The 21793-nt window shown below is 50.9% G+C and overlaps 1 protein-coding gene across 2 annotated transcripts in view; it reads right to left on the reverse strand.

Moving 5' to 3' along the window:
- Positions 1 to 21793, reverse strand: part of MAN1C1 (mannosidase alpha class 1C member 1) — a 56642-nt gene that overhangs the window by 14122 nt on the left and 20727 nt on the right. For both annotated transcript variants that reach the window (XM_042015454.1, XM_042015455.1), the window contains exons 4-5: positions 3466 to 3581; positions 1182 to 1262 (exon numbers count right to left, since the gene is read on the reverse strand). In XM_042015454.1, coding sequence (XP_041871388.1) covers positions 1182 to 1262; positions 3466 to 3581 — 197 coding nt within the window. The remainder of the gene's footprint in view (positions 1 to 1181; positions 1263 to 3465; positions 3582 to 21793) is intronic.

Below are 21793 nucleotides of genomic sequence, written 5' to 3' on the forward strand. Positions count from 1 at the left end.
CGATGGGACTTCAAGAGGTCACTGCTGGAGTTTTGTGGTTTAATGTGGTTTCTTTTTGCTCTGTTGATCTGAAACCTGTTGAAGCTGTCACTGAGACAGACTCTGAGTCGGGGCACTGAGTCTTTGAGAGTTTTCCCTGGAGGGGAATCACAGAGGGAAGTCATTCCTGGAACTCATTTAAAATGCAACTGAAGTAACAGAGCTGCTCCTGGATCACTGGTGTCACTACGAGGAGCCACCCCACCCTCTGTGGTGGGGCAGCACCAGAGCTGAGCTCTCATTTAGGGCCAGTCCTCACAGAACTCCCCTTTGAACCAGAGTTTCAGCTCACCAAAGACTCCCTGAGCAAAGGAATAATCTCCTCATCTCCCTGCAGCCAGCTGTAAAATTCCAGCCCAGGCACATTATCAAACAGATTATGGCATTATGCCCCGGCCTCTGGCAGGGCTGGGGAGGAGGGGGGGAAGTGGAAATGAGATCCTCATGCTTTATCCAGGGCTCCAGGGGGATGCAGCATCCACCACAGGGGCTGTGACACCCAGGGGGACACTCTGGAGCTGCATCACTTTGTCACAGGGGCCGTCAGGACAGAACCATGGAATCCCAGAACGGTTTGGGGGTAGGAAGGGACCCTGAGGATCACCTCACTCCAGCCCCTGGACACGTCCAGCAGAAGGTGGTGTAGATCCAGGTGCCCTGCCCTGTTTGCCACCCTCCTCCTCTGTATCCCAGGGCACTTTATCTCAGGAATTCCTGCTCCAGAGGGACTGTTCAGCGGAGTGTGGAGCACCTGTCCCTCAGCAGCTGCCCTCCTTAGCCCGAGGCGGGATCTGGGATGGTGTCTGATGAAATCTCACCCGACTTGGACTAGAGAGGAACAAGTACAAAGATCCCCACAAACGGCATTCCCCGGGGAGCAATGTGTCCAACTGCAAACGTGTCTCGCTAGAAGTGCCCACAGGAGAAAAGATCTTTGGCAAATGAGCCGTGCACGGTGTGTGCAAGGTAATTATGTGAGGCTTAATTAAAGGAACATTAGTGGCATTTCCATATTCACAAAAACGATGGGTTTAGCCTGTGGTTATGGGGGGATTATCTGGTGCTCAGAGAAGAGCTGCTGGAGAGCCCTCTCAGCTCGTTCCTGGGCGCTGTGAGGGACACTCAGAGCTGTGGGGACAAACCTCCTCTCCAGTGAGGTAGTAGGTGGCCAGGAGCCCTCCGATGTAGCGGATGTTCACCTCGAACAGGGACGCTTCTCCGTTCTGCAACGACACGAGGACAGCCCTGAGAGCAGGGTGTGCACAGGGAAACTGCAGAGCCCTCGGTCCCCAGCCCTCACCCACAGCTCCGGGCCGATCTCACAGCACTTTGCTCTGCAGTGACCCAGACCACCCCCACTGATCACCTGTGACAGCCCCTGAGCCAGGCAGGGCAGATCACACCATCACAGGGTCTGCTGAGCTGGAAGGGACCCACAGGGATCATTGACCCAGCTCCAGGCCCTGCACAGACCCCCCAACAACCCCAGCCTGGGCATCCCTGGCAGCGCTGCCCAAACGCTCCTGGAGCTCTGGCAGCCTCGGGGCCGTGCCCATTCCCTGGGGAGCCTGGGCAGTGCCCAGCTCCCTCTGGGGAAGAACCTTTCCCTGATACCAACCTAAACCTCCCCATTCCAGCCAACTCCCCAACTTCAGGCCATTCCAGCCCTGTTTCGAGTCAGAGCTGTGAGTCAGTTGGACATAAAAATTTGCACCTTGAAACATTTTATTTAAAGGAAAACTGTACAAGCCCATGGAAAAACGACTTTCTCCATTTACCTGTGGAGAAGGCCCTGCACTGGGCAGATGCAGTTCACTTCAGGAAGGTATTTTCTGCCACTGAGGGACTCGCTGTGCAGGCTGAGAGGGGAGCAGAGCCTGTCAGAGGGGCTGTGATGGTCAGGGGACAGAGAGGCTGCACGGTGTCCCTGTGCCCCACACCCAGTGAGGCTTCACTGCATCCCTCCAGAACCCTCTCACCTGGGACAAGCTCAGCTCCACCACCTCGGCTGATCACCAGCAAATGTCAAAAGGATTGCATTCAAAACAGCCCTATCAAAAATACCTGCTCCTGGCTGCCCAACCTGCATGAGAAAGGATTCCCACCCTCACACAGATGCACCAAGCCAGACCCCAAAACCAGGGAGATCCTCCACCAACACAGCACTTGCAGTGAGCAGGGGGCACCTGAACCTGTGCCCTTCACAAATCCCAGCAAGAGCTCCCTGGAGATGAGGAGTGGAATTGCTGGAGACAGATCGCAGCACCCAGTTTCAAGCAGAGCTTGTGGGTCCTGGAGTCCCTGTCTTGCCTTTCTGGACTATAAGAGCTCCTTGTACAGGGCAATATTTAATTAATTTCTCCATTGCCTCCCTGTGCTGTGCTCCCTGACTCCACAGATCAATCCGTAGCATTCACTCTTGTCTTTACAGATCAATCTATTCTGCAGGCCAAGATTAAAAGCTTTTATGAAATCCAGATAAATTATCTCCCAGTTGATTTTGTCCCTTGTTTATCGATTCGGTAACAGACTGAGACCATTCACCAGGTTTATCAGATGTGGGCTGCCTTTTATGAATCCATGAATGCCAGTGGTGCCCTCCCAAACGATGCTTCTCCACAAAGGCAGCTGCAGGCATTGCTCCTGTGGGAGAACCATGTCTCACAACAACTAGACTGGCATTAAACAAATAAAAGTTTAAGCTGCACTTTGGTTTTTACATTCCCTGTGTGTTCCACTGATGAGATCCCATCAGCTGGGGAGGAGGAATCCAGGAGCTGGCTCCAGGGACAGAGAAGGGACAGCACCCTTCAGCTGCCAGCACTGCTGTGCTGCACCCAGAGTCCCAACACAGCTCTGAGTGTCCAGGAAAGCTCCAGGAGCCCCAGAGAGAAGCACCTCTGGCCATGTTTAGAGGGGATGCCCTTCCTTCCAAGCCCTGGCTCTCTCTGTGCTCCCCTGAGGTGTCACACAAGTCCCAGCAGTGACACCAACAAAGGGCCCAGACAAGGGGAGCTGGGTTTACAACCTTAATCTAATTCAAAAAGGGAAACTCATCTTATCACAGGCAGACATTTACCTGAGATGAAACAGAACTTGCTCTTTGATGAGCAAAATTTCCTTGGAGTGTCTAATAATGAGTGTCTGTTTCCACAACCCAGACCAAAACACAAGAACCATTAAACACTGAACCTTATTTTCAGCCAGACACGGTGAGGCTGATCTGGCAGCCCCTGCTGGGACCAGCAGAAAATTGGGGTGAATCACTGCACTGTTCCCTTTGGCCTCAAAAAGAAAATAACCACCTGAGTGGTTTCTTCCCTCACAGAGCTCATGGTTTCCCTCCCCAGATGACTCTGAGGGAAGACAGTGACCAGGACTGGCTGTTCAGGTGACACAGGCAGGCATTCCCAGCAGCTGACTCACCACATTCAAGTCAAAGCTCTTCTCCACCCACTCCTTGGCTTCTTGGAATTCCTCCTCGAGTTCCATGATGTAGAGGGTATCTAAGGCATCGATCACAGTTGCTCCTCGAAGGCCTCCTGCATGGCAAGAACACAACAGAGGGATGGAGGCACAGCTCTGAATCAGCCTGGGGGGGCTGGGGCAGGCAGCAGCTCCCAGTGCTGGGGGTGTCTGGGTGGGATCTCCTACCAGGGCTGCTCAGCTCTGCCACCCAAAACTGGAGAGGCCCAATCTTCAAAGGCCCGAAAGAATTCTGAATTCTGGAAGAATTCCCCCAAGGAACAGCTCAGGGTCCACACCTGAAGCCCCCAGTCACAACTGCAAGCCTTGGCCTTGTTTCCAGTCCTGTCTTGGCCAAAGTGGCTCAGCAATTCCAGCCTTAGCTGCAAACCTACATCCAGCCTCTCTCCAACCCCCTGCCAAGCACAACCTGTGAGAGACTGAGTTTTATTGTGCAAGAGCACCCAAGGCAGGACTTTGATCCTCCTGCCCTGATGCAGAGTTGCTTTTCTGGGGCACAAATATTCCTGCACCGTGCCATGACCGGCCCAGACACAAACCCCAGCCTCTCCTGGAGGCTGAGAGACCAGAATCTCAGTGAGCCTTGAGCAGAGTGGGTGATTTAGGGGCCTTCCCTTGCCAGCAGCACCTTCCCTGCGAGCACACTGCCCGTTCCCCAGCAGATGGCAATGGGACACGCGCAGCTGAAGGAAATTCCAACCGGGAACTTGGACCAACCGTGTGTAAAAAACGTCCTGCCAGGCGCTGTCTGACGCACACAGAGCTCCCAGGGAGGCACTGATGTGCCAAGGAGACTCTGCAGGGTGTGTGGGCACACAGCCCCACACATTCCATTCCGTGGAATCAGAGATGTGACAACCCTGCTTTGGAACAGCTCAGTGCCAGGGGTTTCTTTCTGTTCAGGTTCCCTGAAACTCCTCCTGCCCTGGGGCAGCCAAGGGTGTGAGCCCATCCTGACTCAACACTCGTCCTGCTTTCCCAGCCCTGGGCAACTCAGCAACACAAACCCTCATGTGAAAGGCTCCAGCTTGGAATCATCATCACTCATCCAGGGCTCCAGTCTGGAATCATCACCAGCCATCCAGGGCTCCAGTCTGGAATCATTACCACTCATCCAGGGCTCCAGCCTGGAATCATCACCAGCCATCCTCTGGGGTGTAGCACAGGCGTGAGGCTGCCTCTGCACCACCTCACACACACTCACTGCTCAGCTGAGCCACATTCCCACCCACCCCCTGGCAGACCTTTGGGAATCTCTGCCAGCAAAGATGCTTGGATGAGGTTCAGGTTTTGTTTCTGCAGCAGAAGCTCCTCGTACCAACCCTGTCCCCATCACCTCCTTCTCCACAAAGACTCACTCACTGCCGTGCCCAGGGATTCTCCTGAGACTTATTTCTGTTTGGCTCAGGTCAGTTCCTCCTCCTCACTCACAGACTTCCAACTGCTCCCCCAAATTCCCCCAGCCTTTCGCTGCATGCTCAGATGGGTTTGGCACTTTTGTAACACCTCCAGTGCTACTTCAGTTCCAGTTCTGCTCAAGAGAAGAAAACCCAGCTGGATGCACTGCCAAGGAACTGCTGCGGAGGGGAGAGAGAGGCAAAGGTGAATTGTGTGCCATGAACCTTTGGTCTGCTCTCACTAAGGGACAAAGGGACTGTGTCTGATGTGCATCATCCCTCCAGCCCAGAGCAATGCTCACCATCCACCCATTCCGGGCTCATTCCTGCTCTCAGCATTCCCCTCCCGTAGGGAAGGATCCTGCCTTATTTTGTTGATGTTACAAGATTGCAGTTTTGACACTTTTCAGCCAGGCAGCACATCATTGCTTTAATAAAAACCCAACCAGGACTTTACTGCTCAACTACAGATTGCTGCCTTTCGGATGCTGTCTGCATCAAAAGCAGGGGCTGTGTGAGAGGAGGGAGGCAGCTGAAACAGCCTCCAGAAATCCATTTACCCCCGCAGGCCTGGGAAATGATCATCTAACTGGAGCCATCTCTGGGAGCAATGGATGGATGGAGTCAAACAGTCACTGGATCAACTGGTGGGCTCTAAAAAAACAGCTGGGCTGATGCGGGCCTGGAATGTTTGCCAAAAGCACTGACCATGAAAAACAACATCATCGCGGGCAGCGCTGCTTCTATCAGCCCTAATGATTCTTCAATATTAATGATTATGTGATTTTTATACACTTTCCCGTTAGCAAGGAGAGACGTGACAGGGAGGCAGGGAAAGCATTTTAAACAGGGAAGGAAGGGCAGTGGCACCTAAGGCACAGCCTGTTACTGTGATGTTCTCAGAGGAAAATCACACTGCTGGGCTCGGCTTAATTTGATGATATAATCAACAAAAGCTTTTCATAATCTGCAGAGAGACAATGAGGGAAGTTGGATTTGCTCACACTAAATGGAGACAAAGACAATAAACTCACCATTTTCTGGGATGATTAATTGAAGTGAGAAATATTGCTGGAATTGACAGAGCCTTTTATGTTTTTAGCAAGTCAGGCCTTTAACTCCGTGAGCTGCTCTGGGGATTGGGAACATGCTCCGATCTCTGCTCGGAGTGGCTCAGCTTTCCTCCTGCGTTTGACAGAGCGGAGGGCAAAGCTCGCTCCCCTGCTGCTTTGTCTTTGTGTCACATTAAACATTTGTTTTAAATATTCCCTCACCCTCTGCATCAGAAGAACCTCGGGCTGTGTGTTTTGTACCAGGGGCTGGGCCGTGTTTCCTTTCTTCTGCACCGGCTTTGAAGCAGCTGCAAATGCTCAGTGACTCCTTTCCTCCTCCCAGAGCCCTTCCCAGCACCAGGAGGGGCCGTGTCAGCTCCGGTCCCAGCAGAGGGATAGAAAGGCAGCTCCTTCCCCTCCTCAGCCACGGAGCAAACCAGGACCTGGCTGTGTCTGTGCCTGGCCAGGACAGAGGGCACCCAGAGGGTCCCTGACCCCCAGCCTGTTACTTCTTTGCTAGGGGAGCATCTTCCCTCCTTCCTGCTCGGACTTGGCTTCATCAGAGCAGGCCAGAGCTGTGACACAGCAGCTGTCAGAGCTGGTGTGTGCACATCCCAGCACGTTCCTTACAGCACGAGCACACCCACCTGGGAGCGTGGTGACACCTCCTGACACCTCCTGCTCGGGTTAGTTACAAAATCAGCACCTCTCCAGACCTGCACATTAGCATGGGAGGGGTGTAATCAAAGGGGAGGCAGCTCGAAACTAAATCAAACCCCTCTCTGTCACTTCTGACTCTTGCTGACACCCTCGTCTCGAAATTGCTGGTTTCAGCCTCACTGTACTTGCTCTGAGGGAGCTTTAAAGTAGGAACCAAGAAACCCTCAAAAGAAACCCTCCAGGAAGTACCCAGAGCTGGGAGCGTGGCTTTTAATCAGGACCCCATGTCTGAGATTCTGCCTGTCTCCACAAACCCAAGTGTGCAATGAAAAGCCACTCCTGATCCTGCCCCCAAACTGGCTTGGAGCGAGGATACCTTCACCCTGGAGAGGCAGAGTCACTTTGCTGATCCCAAAAGGGCAGGTGGGTCTTTGGGCACCGCTCTGGGATCCACAGCAGCTCCTCCAGCAGCTCCTCACTGCCCAGTGAGCCAACAGCCACAGAATCACAGACCCCCCAGGATCATCCATTCCTGTCCCACTGGGACCAGAGAGAAGAACAAGGACCTCGGGAGGAACTGAGAAGTCTGGGAGCATTTCTAACTGAATGTCACAGCAGCTCTGGTGACAGGGCCTCTGCCCAGAGTCGGCCCCTGAGTGATGATCAGGGGAGGAGAAGCAGCAGCTGATGGGAGCAGACAAAGGTTCATCTCTCCCTGAGCTGAAGGAGGGCCAGTGCCACCCTGTATTTGCTCTTTTGTGCAGCAGAAGAATGGAGAGAGGAGTGTGGGCAACAAGGCTGCTCTGTTCCTGCTCCCACCCACCCCAGGAGCAGCGCTGAACCCTGCCACAGAGAGCACTAATGAACATTAACTTCATTACCATAACGCTGGGGAAAGGTGCTGGGTGGAGAGGAGCTGGCGTTGGTGGCTCTGAGGGGGTTTTTGCCTCATTTTGTTTCTTCTTTTCTTAATATTTTTTTTTTTTTGTGAGAAATGACTCAGGCTCTGGAGTCATTGGGGAATTCTGCCCCAAATGAAACACCCCTTGGGGTGAGGTGTTTACAGGCTGGGGATCTACGTGTCCAAGTCCAGACTCACCTGCCCCTGCCTCTCCCAACACCTAAACAAGTGGCCTATAACCCCAGCACTTGTCCAGCACCCAGAGCTTAGCAAATGTCTCATTTTCCAAAGATGAGCAGCTGTGATGGGAGGGATGGAGAGTGCTGCCTTCCCTCGCTCCCCTCTTCCCAAAATAGCCCCCACGGAGTATCACAGGCCAGAGAGAGACTTGAAGAGCTCCCAGCTGCAAGTCTGTCCCTTGAGAGCCTTAAAAAAAGCCACAAAAGTGATGCTTCAGCACCCAAGGATGCTTCAGCACGAGAGGGGTCTGAAATAGCCCTTTTCCTCAGGAAGGAGAGATCCTTCCAAAGGCTCTGCCTGAATCCATCACACTCTCCGTGCCTGGGGAGCCACGGAGCACGAGGACCCTGCAAAGACCCCCACACCACAGGCAGGACTCTCCCTGTCCCACCTCCCACCAGGTTTGCTTTGAGGTCCAAGGAACAAGGAGGAGTTCAGGGTGTGCCTTTGGAAAGCTGGACACGGCGCAAGGATTCCCACGCAGCAGGAGATGGGAGCATCCTCACCGGTATCCTCACCAGCTTCCCAACACTCCCTGGTGCCAGGGTTTAGCTCAAATAAAATTATCCTTTCACAGGCTGCTTTGGGTTGGAAGGGGCCTTAAAGATCCCACGATTCCAACCTTCCCCTAGAAAATTCCTCGTGCTGTATCACCTCTGCTCAGAGCCACGGTCCCCTGTGGCTGCCATCACTTGTCTGCCCCAGGGATGGATGGAAGGCCACGCTGACCTCACCCACACCCACCGGCCCTGCAGCGAGCAGGGAGGTTGGGGAACCTCGTCTCTAAGGCCCTCAGCCCCAGGGGGCCTGGTCCTGCCATTTGGCAAAGAACCCTTTATGAAGTTACGCAGCGAACAGAAACCAAATCCTTCATTTCCAACAAAGCCATTTCAAAATCCGTACAGTAACGCATTGTGCCAACGCCTCAGATGAACAGCACAAGCCATTAGGAAGATATCAGACTTAATCTTGCATACAGCAGGACTGTTTAAATGCTGCAGAACAGGGAGTTTCAAATAGCTCTTTGCTAACTTTAATAACAGAGTTTACAACTGAAAGGCAAGAGCAGAAGGGGGAGGAATTTAGATCAGCGCAATGTAAACCCAGATCAAAAATGAAAGGTCTTGACTCCCACTGTTCTTATGTCAAACCGCATTTGTCAAAACAGAAATTAGTGCTGAAATCTTGTTTGGAATAAAAATTAGGATGCAGTTTCTATGAAACATGATGAACTTGTTAACTGCCGAGGCGCAAGGGGCTCTGGTTGTCACTGGTTGTTTACCTTCACCTCTCGGGGTGCAGGAGGGAACACACGAGATTCCTTCCCCTGGTTCTGCTGGTCTGAAGACTTCAATTAAAACCAGTGCCCTGTTACAGCAGGAGTCTGAAAAATGACCATCTCCAAGTGCTGTTTTTCCCGTTCTTTTTGGTCCTTTTTCTCCCTGACAGGGCTTGGAGAGCAGCCTGGACTCCTGACATTTATCCTGAGATCTGTGTGAGAAGCCTGGGAGCTGCCTGGGACCACGTCACCACACAGCTCCTCCTGGCTGGTGGCAAACTGTCCAATTCTGGGAGAAATCCACACAGAGACGTTTTACACAGCTCAGGATTATCTTGGCAACAAAGTAAACTGTGAAAATCACTGCAGCTCCTGGAAAAATCTGCCCCGCAGCCAAGATTTGCCAGTCCCTGTGTGGAGAGCTCCGGGTCAGACACGACGACAGGCTGGGAGCCTGCAGCTCCTGAGGTGGGATCTGGGTTTAGGCCAGAGCTCCCTGCCTGCTCTGGGCTTTAGTTTCTCCTGCCAGCCAAAAAAAGCAGGAGGAATTTTCCTCAAAGCACGAGAAGAAAGAGGGTTTAAAGAAAGAGAATGTGCTGGTTAGAGAAATAAAAATTAATTTACCCACCACATCTGACCTGGTGTCTCTGTTCTTCCCAAGCACTCTGCACCAGCCAGCCATCTCCCCTCTGGAATGGTGCAGAAACACTCCCCACTGGTGCTTTTTTGACATTTCCTTTCAGCACTGACACACCAGGGATGGGCACAGAAGATAAACTCCAGCTCCAGGAGATGTTCTCCAGTGGAAAGTGACTCTGCTCCCACTGCAAGGATCAACCCCAGCTGTCAGGGATCCCCAGGACAGGGCTGGCACTACTGGTCCAGCTGACACAAATTAAACACAAAATCCAAATGGAACTGGGAAATGGGTTTTCTCTTCTGGAAGAAAGAACATTTCTCAGTTAAGTCCACAATCGTCCCATTACAGCCCAGTCCTTCAGCCGCCTGTGAGTGGTACCTACTGCAGATGAAGCCAGAAACACCAGACCTGAGCTACAGCCCTGCCACAGCCTTATTTATTGAGTTTTTTGTCTGTGAACCTGATAGCTGTAACACAGAGTAACTACATTCCCTTTTATTTAAGGCAAACTAAACAAATTACGTCTGAGCAACAAGGTAGCAGAAGTGAGAGATGGAGGGGACAAAGCAATAGTCCAAGAATTAGAAGAGATCTATTTCTTTTTGTATCAGCACATTCTCTTGCAGAGTTAGGAAAAAAAAGTCCATTAGCTTTTGAGTAACCTCATTTTTCTTTGCTTTCCAAATAAACCACTGCACCTACACTTCAGGGACCTCATCAAAAAACACTTCATGGCCAAGGTTATTTTCCAATCTTCCTCACATTAATCTTCCTCACATTAATCTTCCTCACTCTCCTCTCCAGGTACTGGTCAAAGGGTCACCCCCTGAGCACTCTCCATGCCAAAAGTGCTCCCCTGATGGGCAGCAAAGGCCACCTGGCAGAGCCCTGCTGGGTCATGGGCAGCTCTGTCCCTTGCCCTGTCCCTGCTGCTGCCCCCTCAGCTGGGAGCAGCCATCCCAGGGCTATCAGGGTGGCACCCTGAGCCAACCCACCCCCCACATCCCAACAAAGCAGCCCCCATCTTCCCAAAACACAATTCCCCCTCTGATTTCAGTTGATGTTGCTCTGGCCTCTTCCTCCTCACCATCCCTGGCAGATTCAGCAGTCACAGGATGCTGGCCCTGCTTTGCAGGCTACCAACAACAGGCTAGCAACCTCTTCAGCTATCAGTTCCCTGGCCCTGGAGGTGTGGATTCTGGATCCGTGGGAATTCCATGCATTTATGAGACACGGGACATCACTCAGACCACGCCGAGGTTCCGCCGCTCTCTGAGCTTCACACCCAAAACCAACTCAAACCCTCTGCGCTGCAGGGTGGTTAAAGCCACACTTCCCCCAGCTGAGGAAAGGTCCAAGTGCTGATCATTCCCTGAAAAGATGCTTAGGAACAGCAGAGCAATAATCCTGGAGCACGTGGCTGGGAAGAAGCAGAGCCCAGGGCGCAGCAGAGCGAGCAAAGCGACTGAGAGGCAGCACGGCCTCGAGAGCTCCATCTGCCAGCCCAAGCTGAGCCTCCCACCCACAGCCAAGCAACTTTGAAGGCTGGCATGAGGGAAATCACCCAAACATCTGGCTCACACGACAGCTCAGTCTGGTTTTTGCTGTCAACAGGAGAGATCTTCCAAGTTCCTGGGAAGTGCTAATGAATCCCAGTTCCACCTGCACCACAGCATATGGGCTGCACAGGTAAAGCTGGCACCACAGACAGGCAGCTTCAAGTGCTGCCTTTTAGGCTGCTATGATCAAATTTAATAGAGAGTGTGTTCCAGCTGGGGAAGAAATGGCTTTTTTGGATTACAAACCACTCATGTTTTTCAAATATCAATCTCCCCTGAAGAATTAAGGTTATCGTTCAAGCTGAAGCAGCAGTGGCAGCTCTGCCCTGAACCAGTGATGGGTGAGAGACACAAAACGAGAGCTTGGGCTCATTTAGGGACGTGGCAAAGTAGGCAGAGCCTGGAGGAGAGCAGGTTAGCAATATTCTTATTATGCACTGGGAAAAAAAGAAAAGAAAGGTGTTCAGCACAGAAACGAATTGCTTGTCACAGCACCAGCCCTTCAGATGAGTTATTTCCTTCAGAGGAATGGGAGAGGAGACATTTGATAAGCACCTATTGCCAACTGATTCTTAAGTATTTAATACTTGGCAGCAGCTCCCCAGTTTAATCCTCTTTTCCCCAGTTTCTCCAACCATCTTTCAACATTTAGTGATCCTCCAACAACCAGCTCTGGTTCATCCCTGCACGACTCCAACACCTCCTGGAGCTCAAATCAAACTGTTCCCGTTTCAAAGTGTCACGGAGGAGGGGGAGGTTTGACTGAGCCTGGGAACACAATCCCTGATACAGCAGAGATACTGCAAATCCACTCTCCACGTGCCTCCCATCTGTCTCCGTGACACACAGACTCCATTGCAGGCAGCTCTGTGGGCCATGGAGAGCTCGGCAGGAAATTGGAAGTGATCAGCATTCAAATGCTCCTCTGGGAAGGAGCTTTCCTCCTGGTTTTGGGGCTCAGATGTTGGTGAGGCAGAGGTAATTACTTCTGACAAAGATGGGTCATTTGACAAGCCAAGAGCACTTCTGGGAGGAGCAGTTCAAGGAGGTTAAGCGGAAGACAACATCTGGGGCAAAACACTGCTGGTGCCTCCCTGTTCTGGATGCTTGAAATTAATTCTGGAGTGGTTAAAGGTAATCTGATTATATTCAATTTATTGCTCCTCCACAGACCTCCTTGAGGACCTGCAGCATTTAATGTGAGGGGTCCCAACAGGCCCATTAAAACAAACACACACATCCTACCTGCAACGATTATCCTGCTCTGCCAGAGCCACAGGTAGCAGTTAACGAGCAGAGACTGCTAATTCACCTCAATTCAAAGGAGAGATGCTTCATTATAACAATCAGAAGGTGCCCTTCTATCTCCCAAACACACTTCCCGAAAAGTGGCAGATGTGTTATGACAGCACAGCCTGGAACTCCTGGCAGTGACTTTCCCTCAGATCCGCTCCGCTCTGGATGGGCTTTGCAGAACAGGCACCACGTTGGGGTTGGGTTATAAAACCACTCATCCCTGACGTGGTTTTATCCACAGCCCAGCCAACATCGCCTCCCAGAAAGGATCTGGTCCTTAACACCAGCCCAGGTGTGAGAGAATTCAGAGATAAAGAAATGAAACCCTTTGCCTCCAAATGAATTAACAGGATTAACCTTGCTGTTCAGTATGGAACAGAGCTGCCGGCCTGGCCACCTGCTGAGCACTCATGAGCTGAGCTTGGAACCCTCGTAATCATCGATGGAAGAATCTGAACACATTTTCTCTGTGAATGCAGTGGGTCAGGAGAATGCAAATGGTCCATTACCATGAGCACAAACACATTAAGCCACGGTAACTCCATCACTTGGGACCATCTGTCCGTGTTCTTCCCTTTCTCTCCCATATTGTTAAAGTCACACCAACAAGACCCCAGCTGAAAGCCTCCAAATGCTCTCCAGCACGCTGCTTGACAGGATTAGATATCAAAATAATCTCAGCAAATTGGGAAAATAGTCAGGAACAAGCGGGATGCAATTCAGTAAGGCCACGCGGCGCGTTCCGCCCCGGGGGAAGCACAACGAACCATGAAGCAGAAGGAATAAATGGTGAGGCAGCACTCTGTGAAAGCCATACCCAGGCTGCAGCCCTCGGAAATGCAGCTCAAACCAACGATTTTCAGCTCAAACCAACGATTTCCAGCTCAAACCAACGATTTCCAGCTCAAATCAACAACGCTGGAACGCTGGAAAAAGGAGCAAAGCCCACCCCAGGATGAGCAATAATATCCCACACACAAGAAAGGGCCCTGCTCTCCAGGCCAGGGCACAGAGTCTCCTTCCAGCAGCATCTGGAGATTCCAGAGGGAAGCAGGAGGAATGTGCAGTTAAAGCTGGGAAGGTCTGGGGCTGCTCAGCCTTGGGGAAACTTGGCAACGTTTTGCAAAGACACGGGGAGATGCTGCAAAGAACGGGAGGGTACAAGCACTCTGCACATGGCCAGGGAAAGGCCAAGGAGTCACAGCTTAACTCTGCAGGAGAGCAGGGTCAGGCACCAGGACAAGCTTTAAAGCTGGAAAGCACTGGAGCAGGATCACCTGCCAGGACCTTCCAGCCTCGGGAAGGGAAGGACTCAATGACCCCTCGCTGCTCCTTTTGTGTTTTGTTGCTCCCTGAGACGAGTGGGAATTGCAGGTCTCCAAAAAGCCTCCTGAGGATGCCCCCTGGAGATGCAGCAGAGCGGTCCCGAGGGAAGGAAGTGCTCTGTAATTTGCTTTCTGATGGCTCCATTCCCTGCAAGCCTTCCCCAGAGCTACCTTAGTGACAGAGAACATCACAGCTACAATTTGGGATGTACACACAAGTCAGGAAATTAAAAATGCTGGTTCCCACAGCAACCAGGATGGAGCCTGCCAAGAGAGAAGGAATGTTCTAGCCGAGGCAAGAGGTGTTAATTTTAATGCCTGAAGGCGACTTCCACTTCCAGCTGCCTGAAGGAGAAGTCCATGAAAGGGCAAACCTTGATCCTCAGTTTCTTTGTTCCCAAATTCCCTCTCTTCCTGGCAGAACACAGCACAGACTGGAGCTTGGAAATGGAGATGAAACGGAGCAATCAAGGCTGCTGTAAGCCCAGCCCCGGCATGCTGTGATCCCCCACTTCAGAATTCACACAGTTTGTGTTTTCCCACCCCCCAGCTCTGTGAGGAAACGATCTCAGTGCAATCCTGTGTTCAGATAAAAGCACTGTGGAGAGAAACAGGAATCACTCAGGTCTTCTTAATCCTGTGTTTGTACCTGAGAGGTAAATTATGGGTATATTGAAATTAGGAGGAAACCACCTCTGCCTTTAGAACTTTCTCTTGAAACGCTTTCATTTTCCTGCACTGAGCTTTTTCTCATTTCCCCCCCTCCCCCCTTTTGGGAGCTGCATATAAAGTGTGTCAGGGTGCAGAAGTGCTGTTGAGAATAAAACATCAGAAGAAGGATGAACAGTTTTAGTCAGTCCAAAAAAAATCCTCCCCGTGTTTCACACTGATGCCTCAAGCAAAGGCTAAGGGATTCCCTTGAACTTCCAAAATATCCTCTCTAGAGACAGGAACAATCCTGGGAGGCTAAAAGGAAGTATTTTCTGAAAGCATAAAGGTCTTCGAGTGACAAATGCCTACCACAACATTCTGAGCACACAGAGCCAGCCCTGGCAGCAGTGACAAATCTGAAAGTTGATGTCCTGTGGGAGGAAGTTAAACCCACTGATTAAGTGAGATAAGGGACTTCTCTCCCCTGAAAAGGCAGCAGAGATGAAAACAAAATATCAGAAACAAGCACCTGGAGAAATTACAGAGGAAGAAATTCTGTAGCAGGACCCATTTGATATATGATCTCCTGGAGGTGAATAGAAAAATGTCAAAATCTAACACTAATCCAGATGAATATCCAATGAGATACATAATGAGGGTGGAAAGAAACCTCAGCAGTGGCACAAAATGATGTGATAAAGCAGGTAAGTTCTAAATGTGAGATCTAACACAGCAAAGCCAGTTTGGAACCTGCTTAATCTCTTCAGAAGTTTCAAGAGTGGAAACCAAGTGAATTAAAACCAAAGTAAGTGGGGTTTTTTTTGCTGTACAGTTTCCATCTCCTCTGAATAAAGAAGAACAAGCTAAAATACAGAGGGATAAAGGCAAGAAACCCAGGAGTCTCAAGATATTTCCAACATTAAAAGGCAGAGCTAAAAGTGTATTTTTAAAATATTCTTAACCTGCTCTGTTTTTTTCTGTAGTTCCTGGTAGTGAAGGGGGGGTCGTGTCTGCAAACTCCTCCTGGAATAAAGCAGGAGCCAGAGGGGGATCGGGCAGATTTAGTCACGGAATGAGTTATTGAGCACTGGAACTGCCTGCTTGGGGAAGTGGCGGAGTCGCAGGCCGGGAAGGGCTCAGCAAAGTGTGGATGTGGCACTTGGGGACGTGGCCTAGTGCTGAACACAGGGGGGTGGTGCTGGGTCAGAGCCTGGACTTGGGCGTCTTCTCCGACCTTAATTCGGTGATTCTGGCAAAAGATCTCACAAAGCAGCGGCCTGCAAACAGGGGCCAGGAGACACCCGGCCCTGAGCGTTCCCAAAAGACACCTTCGGCCCAAGCAGGGCAGTCAGGAGCTCCAGGTGTGGCATTTCCCTCCCTACGGAATCCCAGACTGGTCTGGGTGGGAAGGGACCTTAAAGCCCATCCTGTGCCACCCCCTGCCATGGGCAGGGACAGGTCTCACCCTGCCAGGCTGCTCCAAGCCCCGTCCAGCAGCACATTCCAAACAATTCCCAAGCTGTGCCCAGGTCCCTGGAGCGGGTGCCGGATGTTTGTTCAAACCAGCTGGAAGTGCCAAGCCTCCAACTCAGCTTTTGCTGTGGAGTTGCCACCAAAGCCTCCTAATCCAGAGCTGGATCTGAGAGCAGTCCAACTCCACCCACTCTCAGCTGGCTGCCTTTTAATCACACGCTCAATATCTCTGAAGATTAGACAATTATTTCCGCATAATTAGCGTCCAGAATGAGGCACAGGCAACATCCATAATGGGGTGCTTAAAGAAAATATTAAAAGGAAAGAAGGAAAAATCTTGAAGATGAGCTGACTGTATTTTAAATTACACCCAGAGCCTGAAAAAAGGATAACAAAATAGCTCCAGCCTGATTGTTCCCTCTGTGCTCGGCCACGGGGCCGCTCACGTGTGGCTTCCTCCACATCTCTGCCTGCTCCTCTCCCCAGCAGCCCAAAGAGGCCCCACAGAACCCTCTCCACTCAAAGCTCAACGCATTTTTCTCCCTTTTCCTGTTTCCATTTGCTACTCTAATGGCTGTTTTTCTATTTCTTGTTTTGTTTCCTTCTCCCACGTTTTGCTGTGCGAAGCACTTCTGACAAATCCCAAGACACTCTCTCCTACTTTTAGGCCTCATTAAGCTCCAAACTCTGTTTGGGGTCAGTGGAAAGTTCAGGAAGCTCATGAGGAAGCCGGGATGATTAATGGGGTTGCATGGAGATAACGTGGAGCTCTCCCAGTTTGCTGCTCAGGACTGGCCCAGGCCAAACTGTGCTGACCAGAGTCCCCAGATCCCCCAGTCTGGGCTCTCACATCTCAGCTTCTCCATCCAATTCTCCTTTCTGCCTTTATTTTTTTGCTGAGACGTAAATCTAACACGAATCCACTCGGTTCAAAGGACACTTTTTCACCAGTCACTGCCCTGCTCAGCCCCAGAACCAAGGTTTGATGCAAAGGTGTTTGAGGAGGGCTGGAGGCCACTCTGAGACATTGGGGTTTTTTCTGGTTTAACTTTTAAAATTAATATTTCAAGCTGAGAAGTCAGCTGAGCCCCTGTAAACCCCTGTGTGGGGTTTAGGGTTCAGGGGAGCTCTGATGTTTGAGCCACCACTGCCAGCAGGACCCAAGGTGAGAGCGGAGTGGGGACAAATCTCGGATTAATTAGCTCGGGATTGATCTCAAAACAGGGGACAAAAACCCCACAAAAGGGATTAATGCCAGCTCCAACACGCAGCCAGACTCCAGTGAGTTTGGGATTTGGAGGATATCCTGATTCCCTGCTTCCTGCTGCCAGGAAATAAAGTTTGTTGCTGCAGATTTCACTGACAGCAAAAGCCAAAGTCAACTCAAAATGCCCTCCTGAAAATTATTCATCTGGGGAACATTACACATGAAAAAAAAAAAAAAAAGATGATGCCAGGGAGCAACAGAGTTCCAACAACATCATCATTACAAGGTATTTTTCTCTTTAAAGAGCCCATGGAGCCAAGCATCCAATGTCATGTGCAATAGGCAGCAGGCATAATTCAGCATAGAAATTAAGAGAGCCATTATTATTACTATTATTATTATTATTGTTATTATTATTTTAATCACATAAAAGGACTCTCCAGGGTTTTGCAATTTTGTGATCATGGGGAAAGAGACCCAGAGACAGAAGAGCAAAGGTGCAGCAAGTGATTGCACAATGGAGGCTCCCGTTTCTCTTCTGGTGGTGGGGATATTGCTGAATTAATACTTTCATTCGATTACCTCTCCTCTGTTGTATATTCATAGACCAGCTCCTGTCGCCTCTAATTGAGGTGGGTGTGTTTCCTGCCTGGCTAAACCCTGGATGGAGGAAGCAGCTCTTTGGAAAATGCTTGGCTCAGCTGGCCAGACCGGGTGGTGGGAGGGACTAACCCCAGGACGTGGAGATTTTGGGGTTTTGGGGTCCAGCACCTGAGGTGGGAGCCCCAGAGCAGCTGCTGTTAAAAGCTGCTGTCACAGCAGCTTGGTGGTGTTAAATCCAGTGGAGATTCCTGGAATTTCCAGTGGGACTCCTGGAATCTCCATCCAGATCTGAGCACGGCAGGTCACCGTGCCACAGGGCAGGGGCAAAGTCTCGTGGGATTTGTGAGGCAGAAGAAACCTGAAGGTTCTGGACCTCAGTCAGTTTGGTCCTTTGCAGAGGCCTCTCTGGGTATACTCCTGTGGTCACTGCTTTTCTTCCCCAGCCATTTCATCCTCTTTTTTCATCCTGGAGAGCCAAACCAGCCCCATTTCCAGGCAGCTGAGGCCAGTGACCTCCTGTCCTCAAAACAAACAGCTCAGGCCAAAGTCTGAGCCTGGCACACAAACACAGCCCAGGCAGCTATGGATTTTTCCAGGAATTTCTCCACCCTGTCCCCTGTCACTGGGCAATCAGACGTGGAGCAACACGAGGGCCCTGCTGCAGGATGAGGAGTAAACACCTCGTGTCCTTTCAACCCAGCTGCTGGCAGAGCTCTGCCACCCGGTCCCGGTGACCTGGCAGTGTCCTGGCTGTGACAGTTGTCACATGGATTCACATCAGCTGAAGCTCCACAGCCTCACCACGTTGCAGAAATTCAGCATATGCTGAGAGGAGCAATGGCTGCGATGAGGCAATTCACGATTTCAGGCATGATTTCGAGTGGGGAAAGAGGGAAAAAGGGGAGAAACCTGGTTAGGGATTTGCTATTTTTAAACTGAAATTAATATACCAACATGCATTTAGGTGGTGAAGAGCACCTAGCAGCACAGCAAGGTTCCATATTTACTTGCTGTCACTGATTTCAGAGCAAATTGGCTCAGGTTATGAGTCAAAGAAGGATTCTTCTGCTGCTAGCACTGCACACTTCAAGAGATATCTGAAAATCAGCCTTCTCACCTTATCATTGTTAAAAGACTGTGCAATCAAAATGTAACTGACAATTCAGCTGATGCACGAGCAGAACGAGATGCCAGCTCACTCTCCCGTAGCTACAGAAGCTCTGTAAAGCTAACAGGATTTAAAAACATTTTGTCAGAAAAATAAGTGGCTCTGACAGAGCTGGGGAGTGGGCAGAATAATAATCCAGTGCTCTGGAGCTCACGGCGACAGGTGCATCTCAGGGGCTGTGACACACAGAGCTGCTGCCCTCCCCAGCAACCACCTGCAACCATCAGGGAATTTCATGCTTACAGCACCAAAGGCAGGAGTGCTGAGGGGGTTGAGAAGGGTTAAAGCAACTGCATCAGCACTGGCAGCAGAATTTGTACCTGCAGATCTCCAGTCTCACCCTCAGCCACAAGCTCAGCTGTGCCATTTCCCCTGAATGTTCCTAAATCAGCGCGTTTGGGGCCTGATTTGAACGGTGCCTGGCATTCTGCAGCTTTTCCTTGAGTTGCACAGAGAGCTCTTGCAGGCAATCCTGAACCCCCCCCCCTGCTCTGCAGCCTTTTAGGAGCATTTGGAGCCCCTGGAACCTCGTGATGTGGGGTTTGTTCCAGCAGAGATCATCCCTCCCCCCTCGTGGAGCGCTCTTGCCCACTCCCATGGCATCATTTCCAGGGAAATCATCGCACATCTGAAAGTCTAACCCATGTTTACCTCACTGGAGGGCACGGGCAGGGCTGGTTAGCGTGGCACATCTTATCACAAGCATCACTGATGAATAATTAATGCTGATGAAAGGAGCACAGCTTGTGGGTTTAAGGAAAGGGCTCTTGAGCTGCACTGATTGTAAATGACAGCAATCACAGGAGTTCTGTGCAAATAAACTCTGTCCAGAAACGTGGGAGAGCCTGGATGAAAGTGGTGCCTTAGAAACAGGAGCTGGAGAACGTCGAGCACCAGCAGGAATGAGAGACCAAGTCACCAGATCAAAGTCCAGGAGAGTGGGAATGCTGCCTGTGGAGTAGCTGGAAAATACTTGGGAAGTGGCAAAGTTGGATCTCTGGAGAGATTAACTGGGTTGGGGATCCAAGAGTTTTCTACCTGGGCAGGAAAAGGAGAAGGAATGCTCTCTCCTGGCTGTCAGGAGAAGCAGGACACTCTAGCAGCAGAATTCAGAGTTCATTTGTATTTCTCCTTGCATTAGAGGAAATATTTGATCCAGAACAGGTCCCCCCAGGCTGAGGCTGCCAAACTGAAGGCTCCAAGTGAGCAGCAGCAGCACATCCACAACAGCAAAATGTATCGCCCTTCAGGAAGCTGACTGCTTCCCATGCACACAAACACGCTCGAAAACAGCCCCAAAGAGGTTCCTCCCCTCCCACGTGGAAGCAGCTGCAGAGAAATCTCAGCTTAATATTGACATTTCCAGCCTGGAGAGCACCCGGTTTGCCTCCTTTCCATCTGGAGTTTGGAATAAAAAGACACTTGATGTGACAGGAGGGGGAATGGGCAGCACAGCAGGGCCACGGCGCCCTGCCCTCGTTTCTCTAAGTCTCTGAGGGCAAGAGGGGCAGAGGGCTGCACCAAGGGATTGCCTGATGCTGCCCTGCTTTAGCAGGCACAGTTAGAAGCAGGAAAAGCCCATTAAAAGGCTGAAATGTACCATGTAGCTGCTTTTCTGCAATTGTCTGCAAATCCTCGTGCTCCAAAGCATTCTCCTTGAGAGTGCTCACAGGCACACTACAAACAAGCCTAAGTACTGTCAATTGTTTTAGCACGATAAATGCATTTTAAAGCTTTCAATATTTTTGTCTGTTTACTGGCACACTCCTTGAGGAATTTTGACAAGCTTGCCAGGGTGGAAGAGCTGCAAAATGCTTCAACTTGGTGCTGAACTCCATGCAAATGCTCAAGTAAAGAACCTGGCTGCTGCTGGAGGGGGTTGGAGGAAGAGCAACGCAAAGGCCAAACCCACCCAAATCAGGGCTCCTGGCGGAGTGGGGCTGGGCAGGCCATAATTAGGTCACCCCAAACCTTCTCCAGGCTAACAGTGTCAGAGACACCTGATGCCACTTCCACCTTCACACTTCCCTGTCCCACATCTCAGCCCCCAAAGCTGAGCAGGATTAGGGTTGGGGTCCACACAAAGCAGATCTCCACAGCCTGAAAGGTCCCCCCCAGGTCCTGGAGCTGATGTGGAGAAGGACCTGCACACCTACAGGGTGTAAAACAGGATGGGAGGGTTCTCCAGACCCTCGGTCCCATCCTCTGCACCGAGGAGATCAGCTCATGGGTAACCTGTCCACTGAGGAACTCTGCTGTGCCCTGATCTGGGTGAGGAGCTCCAGGAGATAATCTCTGCACAACAGATCCCTTGGAAAGGAACCCAGAGCCCTCTGCACAGCAGGAATAGGGAAGGGAAGGGAATAGGGAAGGGAATAGGGAAGGGAATAGGGAAGGGAATAGGGAATAGGGAATAGGGAATAGGGAATAGGGAAGGGAAGGGCTGCTGAAGCAGATTGTGCTGGGCTCTCCATGGCACAGGCAGGGGCTCAGGGAGCAGAGCAGGGAAATGCTCTGAGTGCAGAGGAGTAAAAAGACAATTTATGTTGTCAAAAAGTCAACAAATACCCCAAAAATACCACAGGTATCCGACCAGAATGAGCAGGGGAATAGCACTGAAAGTGGCTCACATAAAAAAAGGTAATCTGCTAAAGAGTAGAATGATACAAGCCAGTTAGCATGTAGCATAAGGAGCTTTTAATATTGATTCACTCAATATTTCATGGAATTCACATCTTGCTCAACAGTGGAGAAACGAGAGAGAAAATGCTCAATTTGGTCAGGTCCTGAAGCCTACAAGCTCAGACAAATAGCAGC

The sequence above is a fragment of the Corvus kubaryi genome, unplaced genomic scaffold (genome assembly GCF_017639235.1).
Source record: "Corvus kubaryi isolate FWS band 111438036 unplaced genomic scaffold, C.kubaryi_AGA036_p1.0 split3-37304, whole genome shotgun sequence".
NCBI classification, from domain to species: Eukaryota; Metazoa; Chordata; class Aves; order Passeriformes; family Corvidae; genus Corvus; species Corvus kubaryi.